We start from the raw sequence: 23,955 nt of genomic DNA on the forward strand, positions 1-23,955 counted from the left end.
CAGAGCTCAAGGTGTGCCCACCAGCTCAGAGGGCAAGAAGAAAGAGGAAAAACATGTCCGAAATGCCCTCTCAGCCTGTGGTTACCCCGCTTGGGCTCTCAACAGAGTGAAGAGAACCAAGAAGCAGGACAAAAGGGAAACTGAACAGAGAAGGAAGGGTGTTTCTATCCCTTATGTGTCTGGCCTGTCGGAAAAACTGCAGAGAATTTTTAGACAACACGAAGTCCCTGTTTATTTTAAACCAGGAAACATTTTAAGACAAAAACTGGTTCACCCTAAGGACAAGTTGCCGACTCAAAAACAGAGCAATGTAGTTTATTCGATCCAATGCAGTGAAGAAAGCTGTAAAGAACGGTACATAGGTGAGACGAAACAGCCTCTACACAAGAGGCTTTATCAGCACAGAAGAAATACAAGTTCAGGACCTCAGAGTGCCGTGCATCTCCATCTTGAAGCCTCTAATCACTCGTTTGAAGACGGTGAGGTGAAGGTTTTAAGCAGGGAGAAAAGATGGTTTGAAAGAGGAGTTAAGGAAGCTATTTTTGTTAAAAAAGCTTCTTTAAACAGAAATGGAGGGTTAAGATTCAATCTTCCTGGTATCTATAATGGTATACTGACCCCCTGGAAAGGTAGAGGACCAGGACCAGGACATTTAAATGCTAATCAGGTACTCAGGGTGGTTGAGCCAGGGTCTCACAAAGACAAAGAGGATTCTAATAGCCCATTAAAATTCTGAATAGGCTAGCTCGGTAGATACAAGGGGGTAGTTTCTGTTGAAACAAACAACTCTTTCTACTTCAGGAAGGCTCCGCCCAATGGGCGGGTCTTACCACAGAACAGTATTAATATCGGAGTTCTCGATCTAAATTCTTTTATTGACAATGACTCTTGGATGAGAGTCGAAACGTCTATTTTTTCTAACTGAGTCCAGATGACTACAACTGAAGCTTTTTCTACCATTGATCCAGTGTTTGATCATTGCCCGAGTGTTTGATCATTGATCCAGTGTTTGATCATTAACTGTATATGACTGTGTTTGACGCAGGCAGCACAAAATAATTAATGATTGTCGAAGTTGTTAACAGTAATAGTATTAATAATTATAATTAAAGAAAACAATAAATAAATGAATACATTCCTTAATTTATAGAATAATTTCTGATTCATCGGAGTTCAAAGTTACAAATAAATGTACATGAGCCATCCTGGTGAGTGACAGATGATATCCAGATCAATGAGCAGGCTCCCATTTCAGCCCATCCTCCAGGAAGCACTATGTACTATGGATCTACTATATTATCTGGATATGGTATTGCTAGCCTCAACATGTCGTTAGCGCTACCCAGTGGCGAGTGTATTGGTACTGTTCAGCAGGCAGGGCACCTACAGCTTGCAAAAATGTCAGATATGGCAATTTTTTTACCTATTTTCAGGTCAGAGACTTTTTCTCAGTTTACAATTCTTCAGTTGTCTTTAAATCACATTTTATAGGATCTTGAAGAGCCAACAACGAAACACACAACTGTTTAACAGGTCTAATTGACTATGTTTAATATTCATAATAATTATTGCACCATTACACACATTATTGCATTGTCATTTTATATAATATATATAATGTATCTTAAGACAGAGATAAGGAGTAGACTGTTGCATTTGTTTTGAATTAAATATGTTAAAATTGCAGAAAAAATAGCCATATCATTTGAAAATTAACAAAGCTTTAATGGAGCACATTCATAAACATACTGTACATTCATGGTGAAACCAGGACATTAACAAATGAAAACTCCATTCCAACACATGACATTTAATTTGTCCATCCCATTTGCTTCTGTAGTCAATATGAACAGTTTTATATATTACACCAAAGCATCCAGAGTCCTTTCTTCTCTAGAAAGCAATTAAAATGTATGAGACAGTACCGATAACAAAAAATGAAGGAAGAACAGATCTATAGTGTTCACTAGATTACACTGAAGATGGCATTGGATTCAAACTAAACTCTATAGGCTCAATGTATGAGGAGAGCTGTGTAAAACCATACAGCGCAGATTAGCCTGAAATGACTGTTATGGCTGGACAACAAATAAGCTGCATCAAAAATAAGGCCCCAAAAGCAACAAAAAGGAAATAGAAAGGCAACGTAAACATCAGCAGAAATCAAAGTAAATGACAGGAGATAAGACTCACTTCATCCCTAGTCTCGGTACTGTTACTGAAAGGTTTATGTCTGTAATCTCTGATACTAGATTCAGCACTTGTTTTGAGGATATTCCAGCGTAATAAATAAGGCCCCACTGCCCTGTGAACTGGAGCAGCACTCTTCTCATTAGTGTTAACAGATTGCTTGTCCAGACTTTGTGATTGTTCTGTAAACTATGTCAACATTAAAATTCACTCAGGGAAAAAAAAAGATTGAAGAAACACAAAAAATGTAAATGAATGCATGTTTTGCCTTTTTTGTATATGATTTGCCTTAGGTGTTACTGCAAGAGGTTGTTACAAAAAATATATATTAAGAAAATAACCCAGATGTTCCCAAACCCAGGAAACACAGTGCTTTGGTGCTGCTCATGGGCTTCAAACATTTGAAAGATATATTTATATATTTGTATATAGTTACACGTGTTATATTATATATAGACCTTGACTGCTCTGAACCTCAGTTCCATGGCTGCCAGTATCCATTCACTGCACAATGTATTCATTTCAGTTAAATTTTTGTATGTCTCAGATGATTATGGAAAAAAAATACACACAAATGGGAAGAGACATGCTAGTTTGAGGGAATTTAAGCAGTGTATTTACAAAGCAGGATGACAGTGTTATAAAATTCTGTGGATCCAAACACCTCCTGCTCACTTCCTTACTGTCTCCTCCCTCCAGTGGTCAGTTCCTCAGAGAAGCCAGCCTGCACTCAGGACAAACACTTAATAAGTACACTCACACATTCATTGACATCACACATGTTCCTATGTTTAAAGAATCAAGGGCTTGAGTGGTATTAAGAAGTAATAAGATAAACTGTCAGAATTTCTTTCAGAAACAAGTTTCCATTCAATTTAAAGTGTTAATCAACCCGTCACTATGGAAATGTAACATTCTACTTCAAAATAAATTCTGAACAATGTTTTTCTCTCCAGGTTAGCTAAAATGATGATAGTTGATTAATAATTGTTTCGAACATATTATCTTGGCCTTACCTTCGAGATAGGTTGTCCTCCTGGCTGCGCACACTGTCAGCCCCCAGAGTGGAGGACCCTGCAGGCACCTGGCTCAGCTGGTCCATCACCTCCAGGCCACTTTCCTCAGCAATTCTCTGGATGAGGTCATCCACCTGGTTTAGTGGTGTGGACAGTGTGGTTGCTGAGCTCATGGCGTCATCCATGACCTAAACACAAGAATGATTTAGTGGTTCTACAAAACCTCAAGTAGCTTGTGGCCGAATGAGAGCTGGACAAAAGGTTATGGAGTTCATATGACTTCAATTATTTTGAGCGTAAATAGAAAATATAGTAAAATGTCACATATAATTTTGTTTATAGGTGATTTGTTCAGGTACACAAGTCATATTTTACAACTTCATAGAATTTATTGAAATGTTTGCCAAATTCTCTACTCCAAAGGTAATAAGGGTGAACTATAAAATCTCATGTCTAGTCTGCACATTGATCATTTATTTACATTTCTAGCTAATATGGCATAATTCAAGAATTTGATGAAGGTCAAGAAATGCATTAAAATCTAAAAAAGTTCTACATTATTACTTCTAGGTAACTGTACATTTGAGCACTACTGACCGAGGTGTGAACATCCAGGTTCTGCACTTGGGTTTCAAATTTATCCATGACAGCAGACACCTTTTGGAGGTCCATAGTATTTAAAGCTTTGTCCAGAGCTTTTGTTACTTGTCCCATGTTTTTTGTGACCTAAAAGTTAAAACAGATAATTGAGAGGATACATAACACAATAGTTCATACAGAATAAAAGAAAATAGCAAGGAGCACAGACCCCCTTCATAGTGACAGCAGTCTGAACTTTGGAAGCCACTGCATCCACCCGAGATGCCATCCGCAGCCAGTTAATGCCTTCATTCTTTTTGCGGATTGCATTCTCTGCATACACTCTGGCACACTCCACATTTTTCTGTTGCAGAGCCTGGAACATAAAAATAATTTACACAACACAGGAAGGTAGGGCACAGTCGCCTAAACCTTCTAAGGGGGCTGATGTCCTGTGTGCAGGCATTTGGCTGCCCTGTCAACTATTTACAGTTTATACCTGGAATGTTTGTATTTCCCCTAGTTTTAACTTCAACATTTTTAGTTTTATGGTTGGTGGTTTGATTTTAAACATGGCATGGCAATAGAATATCATCTTAGCGCGAGGACAAGACACCAACTTCGAATGTGTGGATGTGTTAGGTCTTTAATAATCCATTACCACTCGCCACTTTCAGTCACACCTTAAAATTGCCACTATACAAACCTTCTTGACTTTGGCTTGTTCTTTATCAGACTCTTTCTCTGCTTTTTTGGCCAGTCGCTCGAGTTGCTTTGATGTGAACTGTCAAAGACAAATACAATTACAATACAGATCAATAACCTTCAATTAGTAAAGGCAGATTTAGAAATACTTACTTTTAACTGGAAAAGTGTATCTATGGAAAAAGGGAGACAACATAAATTCCATTTAGTAAAACGCATTAGAGTGTCTTGTGTAACTATATTTATAGATACGTGAATAAATAAGCATCGATGCAAAATACACGAAGATAAAGGTTAAGTCTGACTTCCGGGTACGAATCGTCTGATTTCATATCATATGTTTATCAAAACGGAAATACTTATAACTGCACATTAAATATGTCATTTTTTCTCGTATTAAGTGTGTTGATTGTATACATTTTCCTTTAGCTGATGGTAAAGCAACTAGTTTTTCAAGAAATAGGGCTATTCTTAGCATCAACTGTAAATAAATACATCATTCCTAATCCTAAACATTACATGGTGTACGGTTTCAATCGGAAAACGTATGGTACCTTCCATCTCGCGACGAGAATGATTCAAGACAGTTTTAAAACGTCTTTTCAATAACACGAAAAATATGATCCTGTTTGTTAGCGCTTTTCCGGGTTCATGATGCGTCACTTCTTCGTCTGGAGTTTGGCTGTTGCACCAGGTCTGCACCGCCTCCACAGGAGCAACACTGCAACAAGACTGACGTCACACCGAGGACAACAACTAAGTGGAACAACTGAGTAGCTCAGGCTTTCACACAAATCTAAAAACAAGTCGTCTCTTAGAGTTAATTCACCGGTTGTATATCCACGTGTCAATGTCTGCGAGTACAAATCATGCACATTTATGTAGTGTAATACTCGTCATTCACCAGTGGCGGCAGCAGACAGCCTTTGGCTGCAGATGGTTGAGAACAGCACAAGAAGAAGAAGCAGAGGAGCGCGAGCGGCCCGAGCTCAGCCCGTGCTCATCTCTCGCGAGGATCGACGCCGTTATCGGAATTTGTTCAAACAACACGAGAATTCATCATTCACACGGTAATATAACCCAATCTACACTGCGCGCGGCTTGTGTGCCAGCGAGAAGACCTCTGGCTATTCGACTCGTGTTTTATTCCACAATGGCCATGCCTCGTTTTTGCTTCACTTTTGGCGGCCTTTAGGCCTCTTAGCTTCAGGCTAATCAATTCGTTAGCCAGACTCTAGTCTTTGCTGATGTGTTCAGTCAGAGCTAACAGCTAATAGCTAACAGCTAGCACTGGCACACAACACTGGTGACTATTTATGTTTATCTGACTAAAAGCAGATGCATATGAGTGAATTGTACACGTCCAGAGGTTGTGCCAAAGCCTAAGCAGACATTTACCTTACGTATATGTATAGAACAGTCACATGCACACCCAGGGCGACGGCTAAGCTAATGTGCAAACTATTATAAGTTTTAGCAACATCAACTATTGCGAGTCAGGATTGGTGACTAGAGTGACTCTAGCCAAATCCAGACTATCTGATCATTTGTTGTAGAATTATGAGTGACGTAGAAGTATCTGCAGGTCTTGCATTGCCTTTTTGCCTAAACCCGTCACAATCACTTTAGTTGTGTATGTCCTTTGATTAATCAATGATGATGTAATGAAGACTATAATCATGAGCAATCACGTGACCTCAGACCCAGTGTGATTCAGATGTTCAACGTAAAGGGTCCTCTTACCTCTTATCCTCCTGAAGTATTAAGCATAAACACGAATCAATATTGTCCCTGGGGTTTCATTCATTATTTAGTCAAAAGTGAACAAAAAAGTGAAATAAATGGCCTACAATGTAAATTCATTAATGTAGGGAGCAGATGTCTATTTATGTTACTTTGTATTGTACCTTTCTCAAATATGTAGCCAAATCATGGGTTTCAGAATGATGACCGCTTGGGACTGTTTTCATAGCAATAATAAAATAAAATCATTTGAAGGGGGGGTCCTCAAATGCTGCATTTAATATAAATCCATGAGGTTGTCTAATGTTAACACTTTACACAATAGTATAATATATAATAATAATAATGATATATGATAATACTAAAGTTTGCTTAATGTATCATACTCAGGCTCTGCCATTGCTCTCTAGTTTACTTCTTCACATTTTTCTGTAATAATGCATTTCTACATTTGTCTATCCACAAACAACATTTAAAGCATCCAATCCCAAGCTTGATTTCCCCCAAAACCAACAAAAAACACATTGTGATCTTTACCCACATGTTTGCTCATTACAAGGAAAAACTGTTAGGCAATGACCGCAGAGAGAGTAGAAATGAAATGTTATTGAAATGCCAAGTGGCTTTATAAATAAAATTGGACTAGTATCCATTGGAGAATTACAGGAATCATGACCAAATAACAGAAATCTTTAATTTTATTTAATTCCCATTGTCTAACTATTCCTCAAATTTATGAGCACCTTTTCGGAAATTGGAATTTCTGAATAAAAATATCAAGTTCATGTGACAAAAACAGACAGATAAAAGGGTTCTTTGCATTTAGATATATTTTAGTACTACGGGTTGAATTAAAAAGATTGTTACTAAAATAGTCACAATTATTTTTTTTGTGATTATTATGTATTTATTGTGACCTGAATGATCATGATAATGATTAACCGAATAATCTTTACTTCCTTAGGTACAAACGATGTCGGGGCAAGAGTTGGACCAGATAGTTCAAATAACCGTGGAGGATTTTGATGGCCGTGCAGGTAAGAGTTATGGTCTATACGTTCAACTGATTTTTTAAATTATTATTTTATCAAAGCCTAAATTGGCTTGACATGATGGATCTTTCATACAGTAAATATTGTATTAATTGAGTTTTATGACTGTTTTGGGTGAATGACAGGTCTACTGGAAAATGAAGATGAAGATGAAGATGAAAGGCCTCAGAGGAAAAAGAAAAAATTCAGCAGTGGCCAGGAAAATTCAGACATTAGTTTTCTGAAGGTACTAACTGTGTTTGAAACTGCGTGAAAACAGAAAGGAACATACTCATGTCTCACACAAATGTTTCATTATCTTTTCAGAATTATTTGATCTCATTTACTTCATCAGTCAACCAGCGACTAGAGGGAATCGAATCTAAACTACTGGCACTAGATGCCACATGTAAAGCTCTGGGACGCAAGCTGGACTTCCTGGTGCCTGGTTCCAAAAGCCCTATTCAAGTCCCCATGGTTGCAGGATCGCCTCAAGGGGCCACTCAAACTTGGAACAAAGTTCGTTGGTAAGGTGAACATGAGCAAAATGGGACTTTCTGAGATGTAATGCAAAGCTAGCATTTAATCATTATTTCTTTGTTTAGTGTTGTTCCTCAAACTAATGTCATAGTAAGCAGTGAACCAACAAAAGGTTTAAACCCAGAAGACACTCCACTGGAAAATCTACTTAGCAAGTTAGTTACAGTTATATTTTATTAACAAAGCTACAAACGGGTGTTTTTATTTCTTAAGTGTCATTTCTCTATCTTTCAGTACTGTTGCTAAAAAGCGACAAAACACCATCCTGGTAAAAGTACCAGGTCCTGATGAAAGCCAAGATGAGCAGGAGAGTGGCTCAGAAGCCAGCGACTCTGTTTCTAATGGCTGTGCGCAAAGCAGCCAAAATGTCACGCTCATCACTCTCAATTCAGAAGGTGAAGTTACACAACCATTTTAGGCTTGACGCTTGAGGCTGCAACTAACAATTATTATGGTAGTCAGTGAATTTACAATTATTTCTATTAAGCGGTTAGTGAAACGATTATTACTATAGGAAATTTGGGATTTTAAAATATATTTCAACCATATGAATGTTAAAAATAATGGCTGTTTATTCATATTTTATGATACGTCTTAATGATATTTTGGAATTGTTTTATGCAATAATTCCATTTTCTTTTGTTTGTCGAATATTCTAATTTATCGTGGCAGCCCAGTTGTTATTTCAAATCCTCCTTAAACAGATGAAAAACATACATTTTTGAATACTCTCAATACCACAACATGATAATAGTGTAGAAATGAAGTTGTACTTTTGCATAACGGCCACACAGGGGTGCTATTGGGTTATTTTACAGTACCACTCCTCAGTTGAATTCCTACTTTAAATGTCACCCGTTTCCCTTTCTCAGAGGATTATCCAAATGGCACTTGGCTGGGCGATGAAAACAACCCTGAGATGAGGGTTCGATGCCCAGTGTCGCCCGCCGATATGCTTCACATCTCCACAAACTGTCGCACAGCAGAGAAAATGGCCCTGACACTACTGGATTATCTGTTTCACCGAGAAGTCCAAGCCATGTCCAACCTGTCGGGTCAAGGAAAACATGGCAAAAAGCAGCTGGACCCTCTCATGATCTACGGCGTTCGCTGTGAGTCTTCAAAATGATTTACAATGCCACATATTACGTTTAGTTCACTAGTTTATAATTGACTTACATCTGATGACACCACACTGTTAGTACTAAAGGGATGTTCTTTTTACTATGTATCAAAATGAATGTTATGAAATCAGTCTTAATATAGTAACATTATTGCGCTACCCTGGTTTAACCTCCATAAAAGGACACCACACAATACACAGTTTTTTTTTTTTTATTTTAGTCGTGTTTGTCATTATATCACCAGAGGTGCTTGAGTAGCATACGTTCATCTTTCTTTGCATTTTGCCAGTCTTTCTCTTTGCCATCATTTGCTCTTCTCTCTCCCGTACAATTCTGTGTTCATGAGAAGTCAAGGTTCTGACTTTCGCTTTCATGTACTTTTTATCTCGGAAAGTCAGGATTTTGATGTGACCTGTAAAGTCCGCTCTTTAACAGTGTTTAATAGATCTAACCAGTAAGTTTTGTTGCTGTTTTTCCCCAAAGCTAAACATCAGCTAGTTATTTGTCTTGGCAAACATCCTACTATTTTTGCTTTAACTAGCTGTTACATCTTCACAGGTGTGACGGGTCTTTTTGCACACAGTTTGTTGCTCTCATCTGACAGTAAACCGCTAAGTGTACTATGTTTAGTCAAAGAGCTCAAATGTTTAAGACAAATGAACACATCAGGTGACGCCAGGTATTGAAGTCGGGCATCAGCTTTTGACCCGAGTTCACCAGTTCTTTTGCCGACTTGTGTGAGCTTCATGTACATTTTGTTACTTTAAAAAACCTTCTCATGAACAAATCATAACTTCCAGTCACATAACTAGTTCACAGCGATACGTTTCATAACTAAAAGACATAAAATAACAAAACAATGACCATAATATTTGACACAATTTGGTGAGTTTCTTAATTCATTTCAATTTAAAAAAAAAAAAAAAAAAAAAACATTTTGGCTGATTTCTCTGTTGCCATAGAAACTCGGAGACTGAAATTCCACCGGCAGCTACACATTATCCCCACAAAAGTCACAATTGATGATAAAGTGAAAAAAATATATTCTTAAAAGTCTTCAGAGAGTATTGTTTCGAGGTTTCCCATGAACAATATTGGCGGTGTTGCCTTATATTTTTCCATGCACTTTTGCCTCCCAACTGCTCTGTGGAAGGTGTGAATTGACTTTTGAGTGACTCATTCTATTTGGAAAAAGAAAATGGCACAGCACCTGTCCGGCTTGCCTATACATGATCCACGAGGTGCTGTACCTGCCAACTGATTATCCACATAGACAGCCGCCCACATCTCATCCTGTGGCCCCGGGCTGTAGCTTCACTCTTAATTTATGTAGAAATGAGCTGTCAAGGCGCTCACTCCCTTTTTATATACACAGTCGGTCGAAGGATGCGAGGCTAGTGTTGACAAAGGGCGAGGGGATGAGGTCTACGCAGCCGTGTCCTTTTCTATTAGTTTTACGTTCCAGGCGAGCGCTGTGCATCGTTAATTAAGCATGCTTACTCTTTGCCCAAACAATACTGATTTATAAAAGCCGCTGTCAAACATTTAGATCTAATCTTTGGAACCCGGATTCTCTGCAGATGAGAAGCCACATTTCTTTTATCTTATGTACCGCTATTTGTTACATGCTATGCAGTCAAGGTATGTACAGATGTAGTTGTTTTGGGGGACAGACTTTCCTTCTTAAGCTGAGCGACTTTGAAAATGTGATTTTTAAAAAAAAAAAATGTTTTAAGTAAATGTGAATAGCTGTTTATTTTATTTGACCAACATTCAGTTCACATTCTAAGCGTGTCAAGGAGCATCAACACTGAAGGTTTATTACTACATCCTCCCTACAGACTACATTTTTGTTGAGTTATTTATCATTATTAACCTTTATTTAACCAAATAAAACCCATTGAGATTGAAACCTCAAGGTTGACCTGGGGCAACTTGAAAAAGAATCGGCACACAAATCATAAAAACATTTACACACTTAGAGACATTTAACATTTGGTAATTGTGACCATTTAAAATATTTGGATTTACGTTCACAGAACCATTTCCTACCTAATATATTTATGTTTATTCAAACTATTGAAGCTTGAGTTTCCCTTATAGAGTACAGTGTAAAAACAGCACTTTGTGACAAAATGAGACCACTGCACGCTGTCTGTGTGCAGTGGTTTCAACCCAGAAGTAAGATTTGAAAGCAGCACTCTGAGTTTCACTTTGCCGTCTGAAAATAACAACGGTTCTAAGGTTCTAAGATATTAACAATGCGCCAAAGGGTTTGTGAGAGCTAGAGTTTTCAATATCTACTTTAAGATGTGCTGTGTTGTTAATGTTATATTTCTATGTTATTTATCTTATTTTATGTTCCCAGGCCACTTATTCTACAAATTCGGCATCTCGGAGTCAGATTGGTACCGCATCAAGCAAAGCATCGATTCGAAGTGTCGCACGGCCTGGAGACGCAAACAGCGCGGCCAAAGTCTGGCTGTGAAGAGCTTCTCCAAACGTACGCCTCGCTCCTCGGTCTCCGGTAAAGGCCATTTCAGTGTGGATGAATGTTTACGGCACTTTCAAAAGCGAAGTGCAGAGAGAGAGCAGCCAAAAGGTTTCCTTCATACCGGCTGTCGTCTGATGTGTTTGGTAAAGTGGTTGGGGAGTGAGCTGCGTGTTTATGGTCAGATGTAACTGGTACCTGTCTGGCTCCAAACCCATCATTTATCTTTGGGAGATAATGTTGCTATGTTTCGGAGATTTATTTTTGATCAAACAACGGACGAATGTGAAGTAGTAAGGTCAACAAAAAAGTTATTCTGTCAAATGAAATGTTTGGGCAAAGAAAGTAGGGCATATACAGTAGTCCCACAATTTAATGCAACATAAGATTTGTTAAACATTGGCTCAAGAGCGTACTCTGAATTGCCAGTGCAACTAAATATATTGCATTTATAATACAGCTTTACATATGGAGTTTCATGAAGATTATATCCCAATAAAAATGCACGCTTGGATGAATGTGCTTCCATATTAGCCCAAAGAAATTCCCTACGACCATTTTCAACCCGTTATTGTTGCTAATAAAATAACATCTGGCGATGGTGTGAATGTGTGACTTGTTGTCACAGGTTGTTCAATGGGGTTTCTGCTATTTTAGGCTCTTAACTGTGATGGCCTTGGACAGATGTTTGTAATCTGTGCACAATGTTCACTGTCCTGGTGTTCCTGTGTGCCGTCACCTCTGACCAGGGAAAGTTCAACTGCCGAGGAAACCAAATATCCTGTGGGCTCTAACTCGGGCCACACAGCAAAACAACTGCTATGTCAATTCAATGATAAACTTATAGCCTGCGTATACAGTATAAAATGATGATGTGTGTTAATTGATGGAGCTTACTATGATGTCCCTCAAGCCACATGGGTTCCAGGCATTCGGAATAGAAATGTATTTGAACTCTATCGCAGCAGTGATGAAAGAGACGACATAGTGCCGTGTTTCAAAGCATAAGAACATAAAGCAGAGACGTGAAAACACTTTGTAAAGTTGTGTTTCACGTCTAAGTCCTGTATTTTTATTTGTGTAGTGAATTTAACTGTGTGTTTGACATTGTTTAGCAACATCTGGGGTCATTCTCTTTAGTCTCAGATTGTGTGTGAAGAGAGTGGAGCCAGAGTGCATTCTATGGTTGTGTGTTGTAGTTTAAATAAGTGTGTTTCATGCTGCTATTCAGCAGATGCTTTGTAACTGATTAAATTACAACAATGTGTGCGTCGGATTGGAATGACCCTCAGCTTTACACGAGTGCACTGTAGGTGTCCTGTATAGACTAAGAGTTGTTTTTTTTCCTCAGAGACGGAAACAGCGCAGATAGAAACAGCCACTCAGCAGACGCTGCATTACACTCTGGCCAACCAGCAGGTTCAGTTCCACCGGATTGGTGAGGATGGACAAGTTCAGGTGGTGAGTATTTTTATAAGGTGTATTATGTAAACACTACTTTTCAGAAACTGTTCCACAGTAAAAGGATCCGCTGGTCGACCTTTTAAAGCCAGAGACATGTAACATTAAAGCAACTGGAAATGATCAGTAATAGTATTCTAGAAAACTGCTGTTGGTGACAGATGGACACAAGCTGCACAGAACCGTTTACTTTAATCAAAGCTTGATTCACTTTTGACATGCATGAATGCAAATGGAAATGCTGCAAAGCTTTAAAGCCAATTAAGAAAATAATTTCTGATGTCCTTTTATAAAAGGTCTACACAATTTATTTTGTTACAAAGTCTTAGCTATAATTGTTGACTCTCAAAGCATTAAAACTGCAACATGATTTGCACTTCTAATGATCCCTGTCACTCACAAGAAGGAGCTGTTTGGAAGTTGGACGTAGGCAATAGTTAAAAGTGTTCTTTTATTTTATTTTCCTGTTTGGCCTTGTGCACGTCATTAAATTTTGAACCCACAATTTATGGTCACTGCTAAAACAACATGTAAAACCCAGTACACTTGGTTTTACTGTTTACTGCTGCTGCTAATGACTGCTGCTCCGGACTAAAATAACCTCTCGAACAATGTACTCTAGGTTAAACTAAACAAAAGTGTTCATACATGATTTCACTTATTGAACGGTGTTATCTCATTTCTCAGATTCCTCAAGGACAGCTACATATTGCACAAGTGCCACAAGGAGAAGAAGTGCAGATCACACAAGACAGTGAGGTGAGTCAAACACCTCATCGGTCAACTTTCATATTAAGTTTGAATGATTTGATTTTGAATATAAGTGAAGAAAGTCCTGCATCTTGATTTATTTTATTTGTCAATATCTGGAGGTTTGAATTTTTGGGGTTCCACCAGTAGAAAATCATAAAATGCACTGTTTTTGCTTATAAACTGAGCTCATGTCATTCATTTTCCAACGCAAACATCAAAAACCTCCCTGAGCTCTGAACGCGCTCGGTTGAAATCAGAATTTCTCTTCGAAACCGCAACGTCTGCCGGAGAGGAATGTCCACACCAGCATCATACCTAATGGTTTTCAGTGCAGGCGGGACAGTGATTTATGTCAGTGTACACACACACGTGTAATCGCACACTGAATATGATCCGCGGCGCATATGCAAGACCGCTCCGCATTTGGGTTAAAGTAATTGACACCTTGCGCAAGTGTTTTTCTCATTTCCTGTCGGGTAAAGAGTTTCGATGAAGAAACGAGGGCCCGAGTGAGAGTGACGCGCCGAAGTGGGGGCCGAACCACTCCGCTGCCTTTTCCTGTTCTTTGTGTTTCGGCCCAAGTTTTCCTCCACTTTCCTCTCCTGTTTCTATTCCATCAAATTGTTTGTTTTCTAAAGTTCAAAGCTTAGCAACAAAATCCCTCTTCCCCCAGTCTGCCACTCACAGAATATGTTTTCATTAACAAAAGGCCCTCTCATCAAAGACACTAGTGCTTGAAAAGGAAATGAGCTGCTGCATAGATTACACTGGTCTGTGGCCATATGGCAGCGCCGGCACTTGAGCTATACAGGAATTAGTGAGAGGAAACAGCTGAGGGTTACAAAGGCTTAATGTACAGTACGCTCCGTTGTGGTTTAGCTAATATTGCAGAGTTTACATGGTAATTATGACTTGAGCGAGTGCCAGCGTTTTCCCATTGTTTTTACAGAAGCCTTATCTGATCAGAGAGAGCCAGCAATGACTAATCAACTCTCCCGGCTAAATTTTAAGGACACAGATGTTAATAATGTGACTTCATGGTAGAGAAAGGACAATTACAAAAAATGTCTTTGTTGTTTGTTTTCTGGCATAAATGGTAAGATGTAAGAGGCAAATGTAAATGTGATAATAATGTGGTAATAATACGGCAAGGCAAGTGTGGTCAAAAACGTCATTAGGTCTATAAACTTGAGCATTCATTTAGGGATTGAAAAAGATGTCTGACTATTCCCTCGTGTTCATTTATTTACATTATTTATGGCAGGACCAAAAATAATCCCTTCATGAACTCGAGGCTGTGCTTCTTTTTTCACTGACCCTGTGAAATAAACGGGCTTTGTCAATCTTCACAGTATCGATATCGGTGCGTTCTAATACAGCTGCGTTCATCCCATCTCTACATATAGCATAACTGTTGGCTTTTGTTTTTTTCAGGGAAATCTACAGATTCACCAAGTTCACGTGGGTCAGGATGGACAGGTAAGAAACTACAGTAAAAATGTATACTTTGCATCGACCTCACGCTGAGGGTGAACTGCATGTATTTATAGAGAGGATAGTTCTACCATTACCACAAGGACACATTAGCAAACAGCCAAAAAGGTTCTTAGATGCTCTGAAAAATGTATTTAACACAATCAAACAACTAAACAGGGCCATGAACGCTCTTATTCATCACTGACTCCTGAAAATGTACTTTAAAACAAAGCTTAGATTAAAGTCTAACTCGAGTAACGAGACTTCAGACTGAATGACTCTCGTTAGCTTCACACTCTCGGCTAATATTGATGAGATAATGTGAAAGGTATCGATAGTGGAGAAGCAGCATTTAGAGTCATCTGTAAATCCCATGCAATGTCTCTTATAGTAAGGTAAGTGATTGGTTTTAGGCATGTCTTTCCCACAGCATGTCAGAAGGAAGTTATTTTCTGAGCTCCAACTGTGCGCCGTGTGTGACTGTTGAAACAAAGACCTGTGCCTCATTCCCACTCACCAAAATGAGTCTGAACAATGTGTGAAGTAGAAAAAACAGACGCGCTTTTACGATCAAGTGTAGTTTATTCAGCAACAGCTCTTTTAAGCCACATACTTTCTTGGTCTTGAGTGATCTTGAAAAAGGTTTGCCGCGGCCCAAGCTTACTCCTCGCTTTCCTAATGCATTTCTAGTAGGGAAAGTGCAATAAGGGGTTTTTGGCTTGCAGCACTGGCCGATAACCGGAATTTGCCAATACTACTGTTTGGGTTTTAAAATACATGACAAGGCCTACAAGATAACAAAAATATCATCATTTTCACTTAACGTATTTTCCGGACAATAAGTCGCACCAGCCAGAAAATGCATAATAGAGAAGAAAAAATCATAATATGAGTGGCACTGGTGTAGGAAATGTTGTTGCGTGAGTGTGAAAATAACAAATAATATCACATATTACAAGTCGCTCCGGAGTATAAGTATATAAGTATAAATATAACTATAAGTTGCACCCCGGCCAAAACTATGAAAAAGGTGCAACTTATAGTCATATAGGAAAATACGGTATAAGTCTGTTTTAAAAAGACATCTCTGGCTACGTTCACGCTGCAGGTCTTGACGATCAATTCACATTTGTTCAACAATCAGATATTTTTGGAGGCAAATACAATGTGACTCAAATCAGTTTTCATGTGAGAATGCAACAGCCCTAAAGTGTGTGATGTGGACCAGCAGTTGGACAAAACCAGAGAACCCTCTTTTGTCACATTATGAGACAGATATAAAGAGGGAAGCACTATCCACTCAACCTATAGTCATCTTCATGTGATATTTTCTTTGTCACACTTTGAAAACCATTTTGGTGTAAAATGTTCTACCTTTGCTGCTGTTTTCTGGCAGGTATTTGAAAGATGTATCTGTTTAATTACCATCTTTTCAGATTAAAAAAGTGGCATTTGTTTTATTCCATCGCAGAGGCCAAGATAAATGTGTGATCAGTTGCAGTCACTTTGCAAAATATTAGATCAGAATCAGATTTAGTATCACATGTCAAAGTGGCCTGGGCCACATTTGAAAAAATCTGATTTGGGTAAAAAAATATGATCTTTGTCACGTTTGGGCAAAAAAATCCGATTTGACCTGCAGTGTGAACAAACTGACAATGACACATGGGAACACAGACTCGCACACTTCTCCAAAAAATATTATACTGGATACTAAAATGTCAAACTCTATTTCGATGCTTAGAAATGTACTCGAACCTCGATACCAAAAAGATTATAGAGGGTAGATGCTCTTTTTAGGCCAAGGGTTTAAACATTCTCAACACAAATGGTACTTTCTTTATCAAACATTGCTGTCTTATTCTAGTTCTGATTAAGCTCAGTATCATTTTATTAGTATTGATAGTTATTCACATGTGTATTTAGTTTTGATACTAGTTTTAGTATCGATTTAATCTGATTTTTTTGTAACGTTTGACAACCCTATTTAAAACTTTCCTAGCCAGTTTTGCAGTCGTAGTGATGCTAACTAAAACTAGCATGCCAACAGCACACTTTCTGATTCTCGGACAATAACAGACTTTATAATTTAATGCAGACCTCACACAGCCGTCTGTACTAGGCTCGAACTAATTCAGCAACTACATTCAAGTGACGTTGCACTGGATATGCCTGATTGTAACAGGAAGATGGGCATCTGGCATAAATATAAACCTTCCCTTATCTACTAAGTTAAATGGTTACGCAAAAACATTTCCATGGTTTACATAATCGGTGTTATGTGTTGTGGAAAAAAATTCTGCGTCTTAAGACCAATTTAAATGTGGGCATACTTTCAGCCCAAAAGCTATTAAAAAAAATTGTGATCCCATAAAACATGAAATATCAAACTGCATCTGATTAACCTCCATGTGTTTAAGAATAAAATACATGCACCCTTGGATGTTTTTGAATCCCCGAACTCATGCGTGTCCCCCACTGCTTGGGCGTCTGATGTTTTGGACCATAGGCTCTTCCTGTTTCTCTGTTCTTTCCTCTGAAATCCAAGTGAGTCTGGATCAAAGTGAGGCGTCCCCGTTTGACCAGCACATGCCACATATGGACTCCTGAACCAACACATTGTTTCACATCCATGATTTCATCGGGGTCGTCTCAAACTGAGACTTTGGGGAAGGACGTTACACTTGATGGTTTTCTGGGCCAACTGCTCTGGCAGACGTCAGGTTGTGCATGACAATTGATCACAGATGTATGTACACTCTATTGTATTGCAGTCCCACTTCAGTGCGTTGTACATTTGGCAAGTAGCGCTTACATCCTTGTCTGTCATTCATTAAAAGTGATGTATGCATTCTGTATCCTGGGACTACGGTTTCCTCTCAACCTGCAAGACATCCATATGATCAGCGACTGAGACTCTAAATGGGCCTTTCGTTAAGTGCCAACTGTTCATGGCAAACAGGGAGAGACTTTTGCAGCCATGACCCTTAAGGTTAGGATTAAGCACGTGGCGAGTCATTCAGTTTTTAACCAAAATTGCAATATATTATGGAATGAAGACTGATCTATTGCTATAAAATCCCAGTTTATTTCACACAGTACTGACTTTTCATCACCGTCTGTCAGAGCTGCCACTGATTTTTTGTTGATTAGTCTTAGCCAATTTGATTTAGTAATGCTGCAGTCTTTGTGATAAAACGTCTAATGCCTAATGTAGGTTTTATATACCTTTAATACTTGGGATTGAAGCAAATGTTGCACTAAAACCCTCAAATAGAGCCTCACATATTTGTCCTATTGTCAGGTGGCAGCTTGCAGTTATTGAAGTAAAGGCATCGACCTAATATTGGCCAAATACACCCGTCTGTTACTAATTATAGCCAGTGAATCTAAATGTCGTGTAAAAATTAAATAACATCAAATGATCCCTGACCGTTCTGGTGGTAAAATCAGCATGGTATCTGACAGATCTTTAAAATGCCATTAAAAGCTGAAACCTTTATTGTGCAAAGTCCGTAAAATTCTAACTCAAAAAGTCTGCGTTATAAAAGTTGGTTGTTAGTTTCCACTTTCGAGCTTTGTAGTGAAAAATCGGAAATTGAGTCCTGCTCATTAAATACAGTGTTTATGACATATTCTTGGCTCATGTCGGTGCTCTCATGACTTAGATATTCTGGCAGGAGCTGAAGGCTTTTGTCTATCGGTTCTGCCAAGGAAGTGACTGAAGAGGCCTAAGAATTCAATGCAAGTAGCAACCTATATATTTGTCTAATCAGCAGCTGGATCCGAACAGCAGAGGGTCATATTTAGAGGGAAAGGTTTGCACACACTGACCTATGCGTTTGAAATTATAATGCTCGGAAATGTGGCAGTAATGGTAGCAAACCCCTAACGCACATAAACGTTCATTAAATTGTGTTATGTTGTTAACGGAAGGCTTTAATGTCGGGAACATGGCCCGGGCCGCACACTGGGAGAAGGTGTGGTTCGAGGATGTAAATCAGCTGAACATTCGCCATGTGTTTAGTCCCGGCTTCATACGAGAGCCGTATTTTTGTTTTTTGGCATCGTTTTATTGCTCGTTTAGAAAGACTGTGCGTGAGTGCGTCTGCTCTTCCGCTCCGACACATGTGAAGCCGTGTACTCAGATGACCCGGCCCACTTCTCTCATTCTCCCTGGGGATTTTCACCACATTATCCGCAACATTTGACAAGCGTTACATCGATCTGTAAACACGTTACCAGGTGGGGCAGTTGTTTTGGTCCAACATGATCAGCTCTGCCAAGAACTCCGCGGTGGAATTTTTACGAGGATAAAAAGTTGATTTTTGTATTCCTTTTTAATGTTTTTTAATGCTCACACTTTATAATTACAAGTATTGCGCCAGTCCCAAAAGAAGTGAGATTTCAGTTATGACCTAAATAATCGTGATGCTTTTTCTCATGATCGAACAGCCCGTCGCGTAGTCTGAGCACCGTTTTCATCTCCAAGTTCAGATTTGATTTATTTATGTGACTGGTACAGTACTAACAAATACATCGCCACCCAAAAGGTCACTGATGTCATGTACTTAAGGCTTCTTGTGACTAATTTGCAGCCAATCAGGGACACGTGTGGCCCGAGCATATCAATACAAACATGACTGCATATGAGGGCAGGGGGAAATTACACGGGAATGAAAAACATCATGGTCCACAGATGTCTGCGGAATGAAATGAGTAAAGGGCTAAACAAGACTGATTTTGTTGTACATATTATAAACCATCTGTTTGCATGGCTCTATTCAGTTTGACCTGAAAGATTCTTATTTTACAATTACAATGTTACAATTGGGGTGGTGTTAGGTTTAGGAACAGTTAATTTGGTTATGGTTAGGGCTTTGGGACAAGTTAGTGACTGCTTTATGAAAAGAAATGAGACACAAGCAGCCCTTTTAGAATGCCATTCTGAGGACCTTAGCCTAGACTATTTAAAACATAGAACCGCTTTGTTTTGAATTGTTTGCTATGGCAACAGTGCAAAGTTTACATCACTTGAAACCCAAGTATAAGAAAATGGCACAGGTCATGCATTTCACACGCACAAAGTTGTCCAGTTCATTGGGTCAAGTCTGGGATATGCCAAAAATGGCAAAGGAGACCCAAAGGGGAAAAAAGCATGATAATATTTGGTAATATTTGGAGAGATAAATCCTAATGACTAGATATACTTACATGAAAGCGGCATTCATCTACTATGTGGTGTAGATTTTGGACCACAGATTGTTAAGACTGTGAGATAAGAGCATATCATTTGTAATAATAATGGCTTCTTGCTTACCTAAATAATTTTCTAACTTGGCTCCAATTATAGCTGCAAATGACTTGTGTTTTTCGCCCACCTTAGTTTAATCTGATCCAACCTGTCTACGAGGCATTTGTTTTCACCTTCGCTAACTTCAATTTTTATCGTGGTTGCGTCATGTTCTGTCAAAACACAAAGGTCTTATTAACTGTCAGGTTTTATACATTGGATTTAGCTCCGTTTAGACTTAAGTCAATAAACAAGCGGAAGTCGTACTTTAAAGCTCCATTGCATATATAATGGTCAGTGAGATTTATTGCAGTTATCCTCAGTGGAATTGTTTATCTTGTTTGGTACTACTTTACGGTTCCTTATCCATATCTCGTATACACAGTCTCGAGGTCATGATGTCATGCTGTTAAAAGGTTAGCTCAGGTTGTCAGTTTGTAGAATCAACCTGGTTTTACCCCGAGTAGAAAAACAGTCGGTGGAATGTACTTCTATGCAGTTTTCTTCCATAATGTGGTTTTAAAGCTAAACAATGCTAAAGCTCACATGATGCCTGTCAGTCAAGATTGACAAAACATGTGTTTCGAAGGCTTCAGTTTGGTAACAAAGCCAGGACAAAATGTGAAAAATAGGTTTCAAATATAGCGTTATGCTTTATGCAGATGTATAGTAAGGGTGAATCCATCAAAAATGTGCTAAAATGTGAATGTCTTATTTGAGGTTCAAGTATTGCACCCAACACAAATTGTCTGTAATATGAACCACAAATGTGCAGAAATGGCTTATATGCTCAACATTCTAATTTTGCAAATCTCAAAAACAGTCGCTGCAATGTCCATCACCTCTAATGCTTTCAAAATGAGCCGCCTTTAGAAATGCTCTGCCAGCGTTTTCAGTTCTGGTATTGATACTTTAGGTTTAAGTATCTGCTGCTAATATTAACTGATACCAGGGTCACAGAACATAATTTACTTCCTTAAAACACAGCTAGGTGATATGGCCCAAATTACAAACAAATCTACCTTTTTACAAACCAAATATCAAACATTTATTGTGTCCTAATGAGGATCTAAGCCTAATACAGGTCTGGTAAAGATGTCTAAATGCACATACTTGAATTACTGACTTATTGACCACCAGTTTATGACCCTCAATCGGCCCTCCACTTAGTTTGTGTTTCAATATAATGAAAAAGTTTTGACAGCCCTGTTCTAGGCCAAAATTTGTTAATCCAATTATTGGCCTAACCGTATTATCAGATACATCATGGAATCAATACCCAATCCAGAAAATGTTTCAATATTTGCGCTGATATCCGATCTCAGTATATTTATCAGTGCATCTCTAATCACAATCATTTGATTATATGATTTATTATATAGTAGGTAAATTTACAGACGGTTTTAAAATTAACTATACAAATTTAGTAAGGATCAAACTGGTTTGAAATATAAAATTGGTCAAATATAAAAATTTGGTCTCTATCGTAACATTTTTATCCTAGGTTGGCATCCCACAGACATATGTCACTTACTATACCAAGGCAAAGTGTAATCTTTCTGTATTTCCTATAATATCTGTCTGAAAAACTGTTAATCTTTGATACATTTTGCTAAATTCCTTCAACTATTGTTATTGGAATGGGACTTTATTATAGTTAAAGGTGCCAAGCCTTGTAAAAGGCGTTGTCTGGGAATTATGTTGCTGCTTCTTGCTACTTCTTAAGATTTATGCATTTGAAATACAAACTCAAAACTAGGCCTCTCGACATAATTACTTGGAGGTGTTGTTCAAAAAATTATTACTGGAACAATATTTTTGGGGATCAGTATTTATTGTGCGTACATTTTCTTTGCACGAGTGGGGGTTTAATATATTTAAGCTGTAGAGGGGTGTATATGTCACTTTTCTGCTTTTAGAACGATTGTGTCAGTGTCATAAAGTAGTCTCAGTATTATCGTTTGCCATGATATTCTCTGTAGCAATATATCACACTTCAAAATGTGTTATCGTGACAGATCTACTCAAAACTGGATCCATCCACAGAATATGTACCTTGTAAAAAATAAATAAAACTTCGGTGCTGAAGGAAGGGAATTCGGAGCCAATGGAGGGACGGATGTTTTACTGCTCTCCTTGTCTGTCATGTCGTCTTATCTTGTGCCCCTCGGCTCTGATCTCTGCCTGCTCTGATTCAGACCAAATGGATGATGGCAAGATGAAAGCAGTGAATGATGATGTGCAGGTGGAGAAATTGAGAACAGACTGTTTGGGTATTTCTGAACCATGTGAATTGACACACAAAAGAACAATTTATTGATCAGTGCCAGTTTGCCCTTTAGATATAGTTGAAGGTAACAGTATATTCATGGTGATCCAATAATTGTTTTGTTGTTCAGCATATATACACAGGAATTAAAATCTTTAGTGAGGCTTACAAATTGAAAAAAGGTTTACAAATTCACTTTGTTAATTTTAACATATTAGTATAATATCTGGGTATAATATATTTAGTTGTATGTCATATGATACAGCCTCCTCAAGTTTCATTGCTCTTTTGCCATGTTATCTCACTAGACTGTTTTAAAAAGACACAACTACAAGGTAACTAGGCTTGAATCTTGACACCAAGGCTAAAAAATGTTATACCACAATATAATTTTTGTAGTTTTTACTATCCAAAATACTAGGGCTCAACGTTTACTCTGAATGAATAATCATGACTACCGGTAGTTGTCTGGACTATACGAACACTAAAACGTTTCCTGGGAAGTAGGTCATCATGTAAAGGGGTCTATACCTTGCAATAGTCATTCTGGATTTTTGAGAATAGTGTACATTTTATTCCAATAATTTAACTAGTAACAGATGCTTGCTCCATCCACGGTTCAATCCACAGTTTTGCTGCTGTTCATTGCTCACATTTTGGCTCGTGTGGTATGCAGAAGTAAGTTGTGATTTACTGCGGACAGGGAGAGGGCAGAGGGAGGAAGGAGGAGATGAAAAGATACAACCAAGATGTTTTATGGACAATGTTTAGTGTAAGTGGGATGAACATAAGCATTCAGAGATTTAATGTGGTGCATCAGGTTTCAAAGGAGGGCTGGTCTGTTTAGTGTCGTCGTGGGATGATCATACAGACTTGTCAACAGAAAAGGGGAATCCTGACATGACAAATTCTCAGGGGTTTATGATTCAGGAGTGCGGAGGAGTCCATCCCCAACTGCTAATTTCTTTTGTCGGACAGAGATGATTTTTGGGTGGATAAGAAGTGCCAGTTACTCGTGATCCACGTTGGTCCTGAACAGTCATGCTTCAGTAGTTCCATCACCCGTTAAATGGGTCCAAGAAGATTACACAATGTGACACATAATATTCTAGTAAAACAATTGGGATCTGGATGTTGTGCCATCATGAAAAGGAGTTCCTGGCAAAATAAAGACAATTGGGGCTGCTACAAAGACTATTCAAGAGATAACTGTTTGTTGGTGCTGGAACTATTGATTATTTTTGATCAACCAAGCAGGTTAACTCCTTCCACAAATTTGAACCA

The 23,955-nt window shown here is 38.4% G+C and overlaps 2 protein-coding genes across 3 annotated transcripts in view; one reads left to right on the plus strand and one right to left on the minus strand.

Annotated features, from left to right (window-relative positions):
* Nucleotides 1-1,704: 1,704 nt before the first annotated feature.
* chmp1a (charged multivesicular body protein 1A) lies at nucleotides 1,705-5,177 on the minus strand. The gene is made up of 7 exons (XM_072434644.1): nucleotides 5,045-5,177; nucleotides 4,644-4,663; nucleotides 4,492-4,569; nucleotides 4,015-4,161; nucleotides 3,804-3,932; nucleotides 3,207-3,394; nucleotides 1,705-2,914 (listed from the first exon to the last, which is right to left on the minus strand). Exons 1-7 carry the CDS (start codon nucleotides 5,049-5,051, stop codon nucleotides 2,893-2,895), a joined length of 591 nt encoding a protein of 196 aa, XP_072290745.1. The 5' UTR covers nucleotides 5,052-5,177; the 3' UTR covers nucleotides 1,705-2,892.
* Nucleotides 5,178-5,186: 9 nt separating this feature from the next.
* The window catches only part of banp (BTG3 associated nuclear protein), a 28,249-nt gene continuing 9,480 nt past the window's right edge, over nucleotides 5,187-23,955 (plus strand). The window contains exons 1-11 of one of the 2 annotated variants that reach the window (XM_072434643.1): nucleotides 5,187-5,560; nucleotides 7,198-7,270; nucleotides 7,411-7,511; nucleotides 7,592-7,791; nucleotides 7,870-7,959; nucleotides 8,039-8,199; nucleotides 8,677-8,916; nucleotides 11,297-11,431; nucleotides 12,771-12,880; nucleotides 13,568-13,639; nucleotides 15,068-15,112. In XM_072434643.1, the coding sequence (XP_072290744.1) occupies nucleotides 7,207-7,270; nucleotides 7,411-7,511; nucleotides 7,592-7,791; nucleotides 7,870-7,959; nucleotides 8,039-8,199; nucleotides 8,677-8,916; nucleotides 11,297-11,431; nucleotides 12,771-12,880; nucleotides 13,568-13,639; nucleotides 15,068-15,112 (1,218 nt within the window). In that variant the 5' untranslated portion in view covers nucleotides 5,187-5,560; nucleotides 7,198-7,206. Of the gene's footprint in view, nucleotides 5,561-7,197; nucleotides 7,271-7,410; nucleotides 7,512-7,591; nucleotides 7,792-7,869; nucleotides 7,960-8,038; nucleotides 8,200-8,676; nucleotides 8,917-11,296; nucleotides 11,456-12,770; nucleotides 12,881-13,567; nucleotides 13,640-15,067; nucleotides 15,113-23,955 lie in introns of both variants that reach the window. The other variant, XM_072434642.1, reaches the window with a different exon arrangement.

Source organism: Eucyclogobius newberryi, unplaced genomic scaffold (assembly GCF_026437365.1).
Source record: "Eucyclogobius newberryi isolate DKJ021-1_F unplaced genomic scaffold, fEucNew1.0.hap1 SCAF_7, whole genome shotgun sequence".
Lineage (NCBI taxonomy): Eukaryota > Metazoa > Chordata > Actinopteri > Gobiiformes > Gobiidae > Eucyclogobius > Eucyclogobius newberryi.

Excerpts from the sequence above, each read along its gene's own strand:
- chmp1a (XM_072434644.1), bottom strand. Across the intron at positions 4,570-4,643 it reads ATACACTTTTCCAGTTAAAA|TTCACATCAAAGCAACTCGA; the intron begins GTAAGTATTTCT and ends TGTCTTTGACAG. Across the intron at positions 3,933-4,014 it reads CTGCTGTCACTATGAAGGGG|GTCACAAAAAACATGGGACA; the intron begins GTCTGTGCTCCT and ends TTTAACTTTTAG.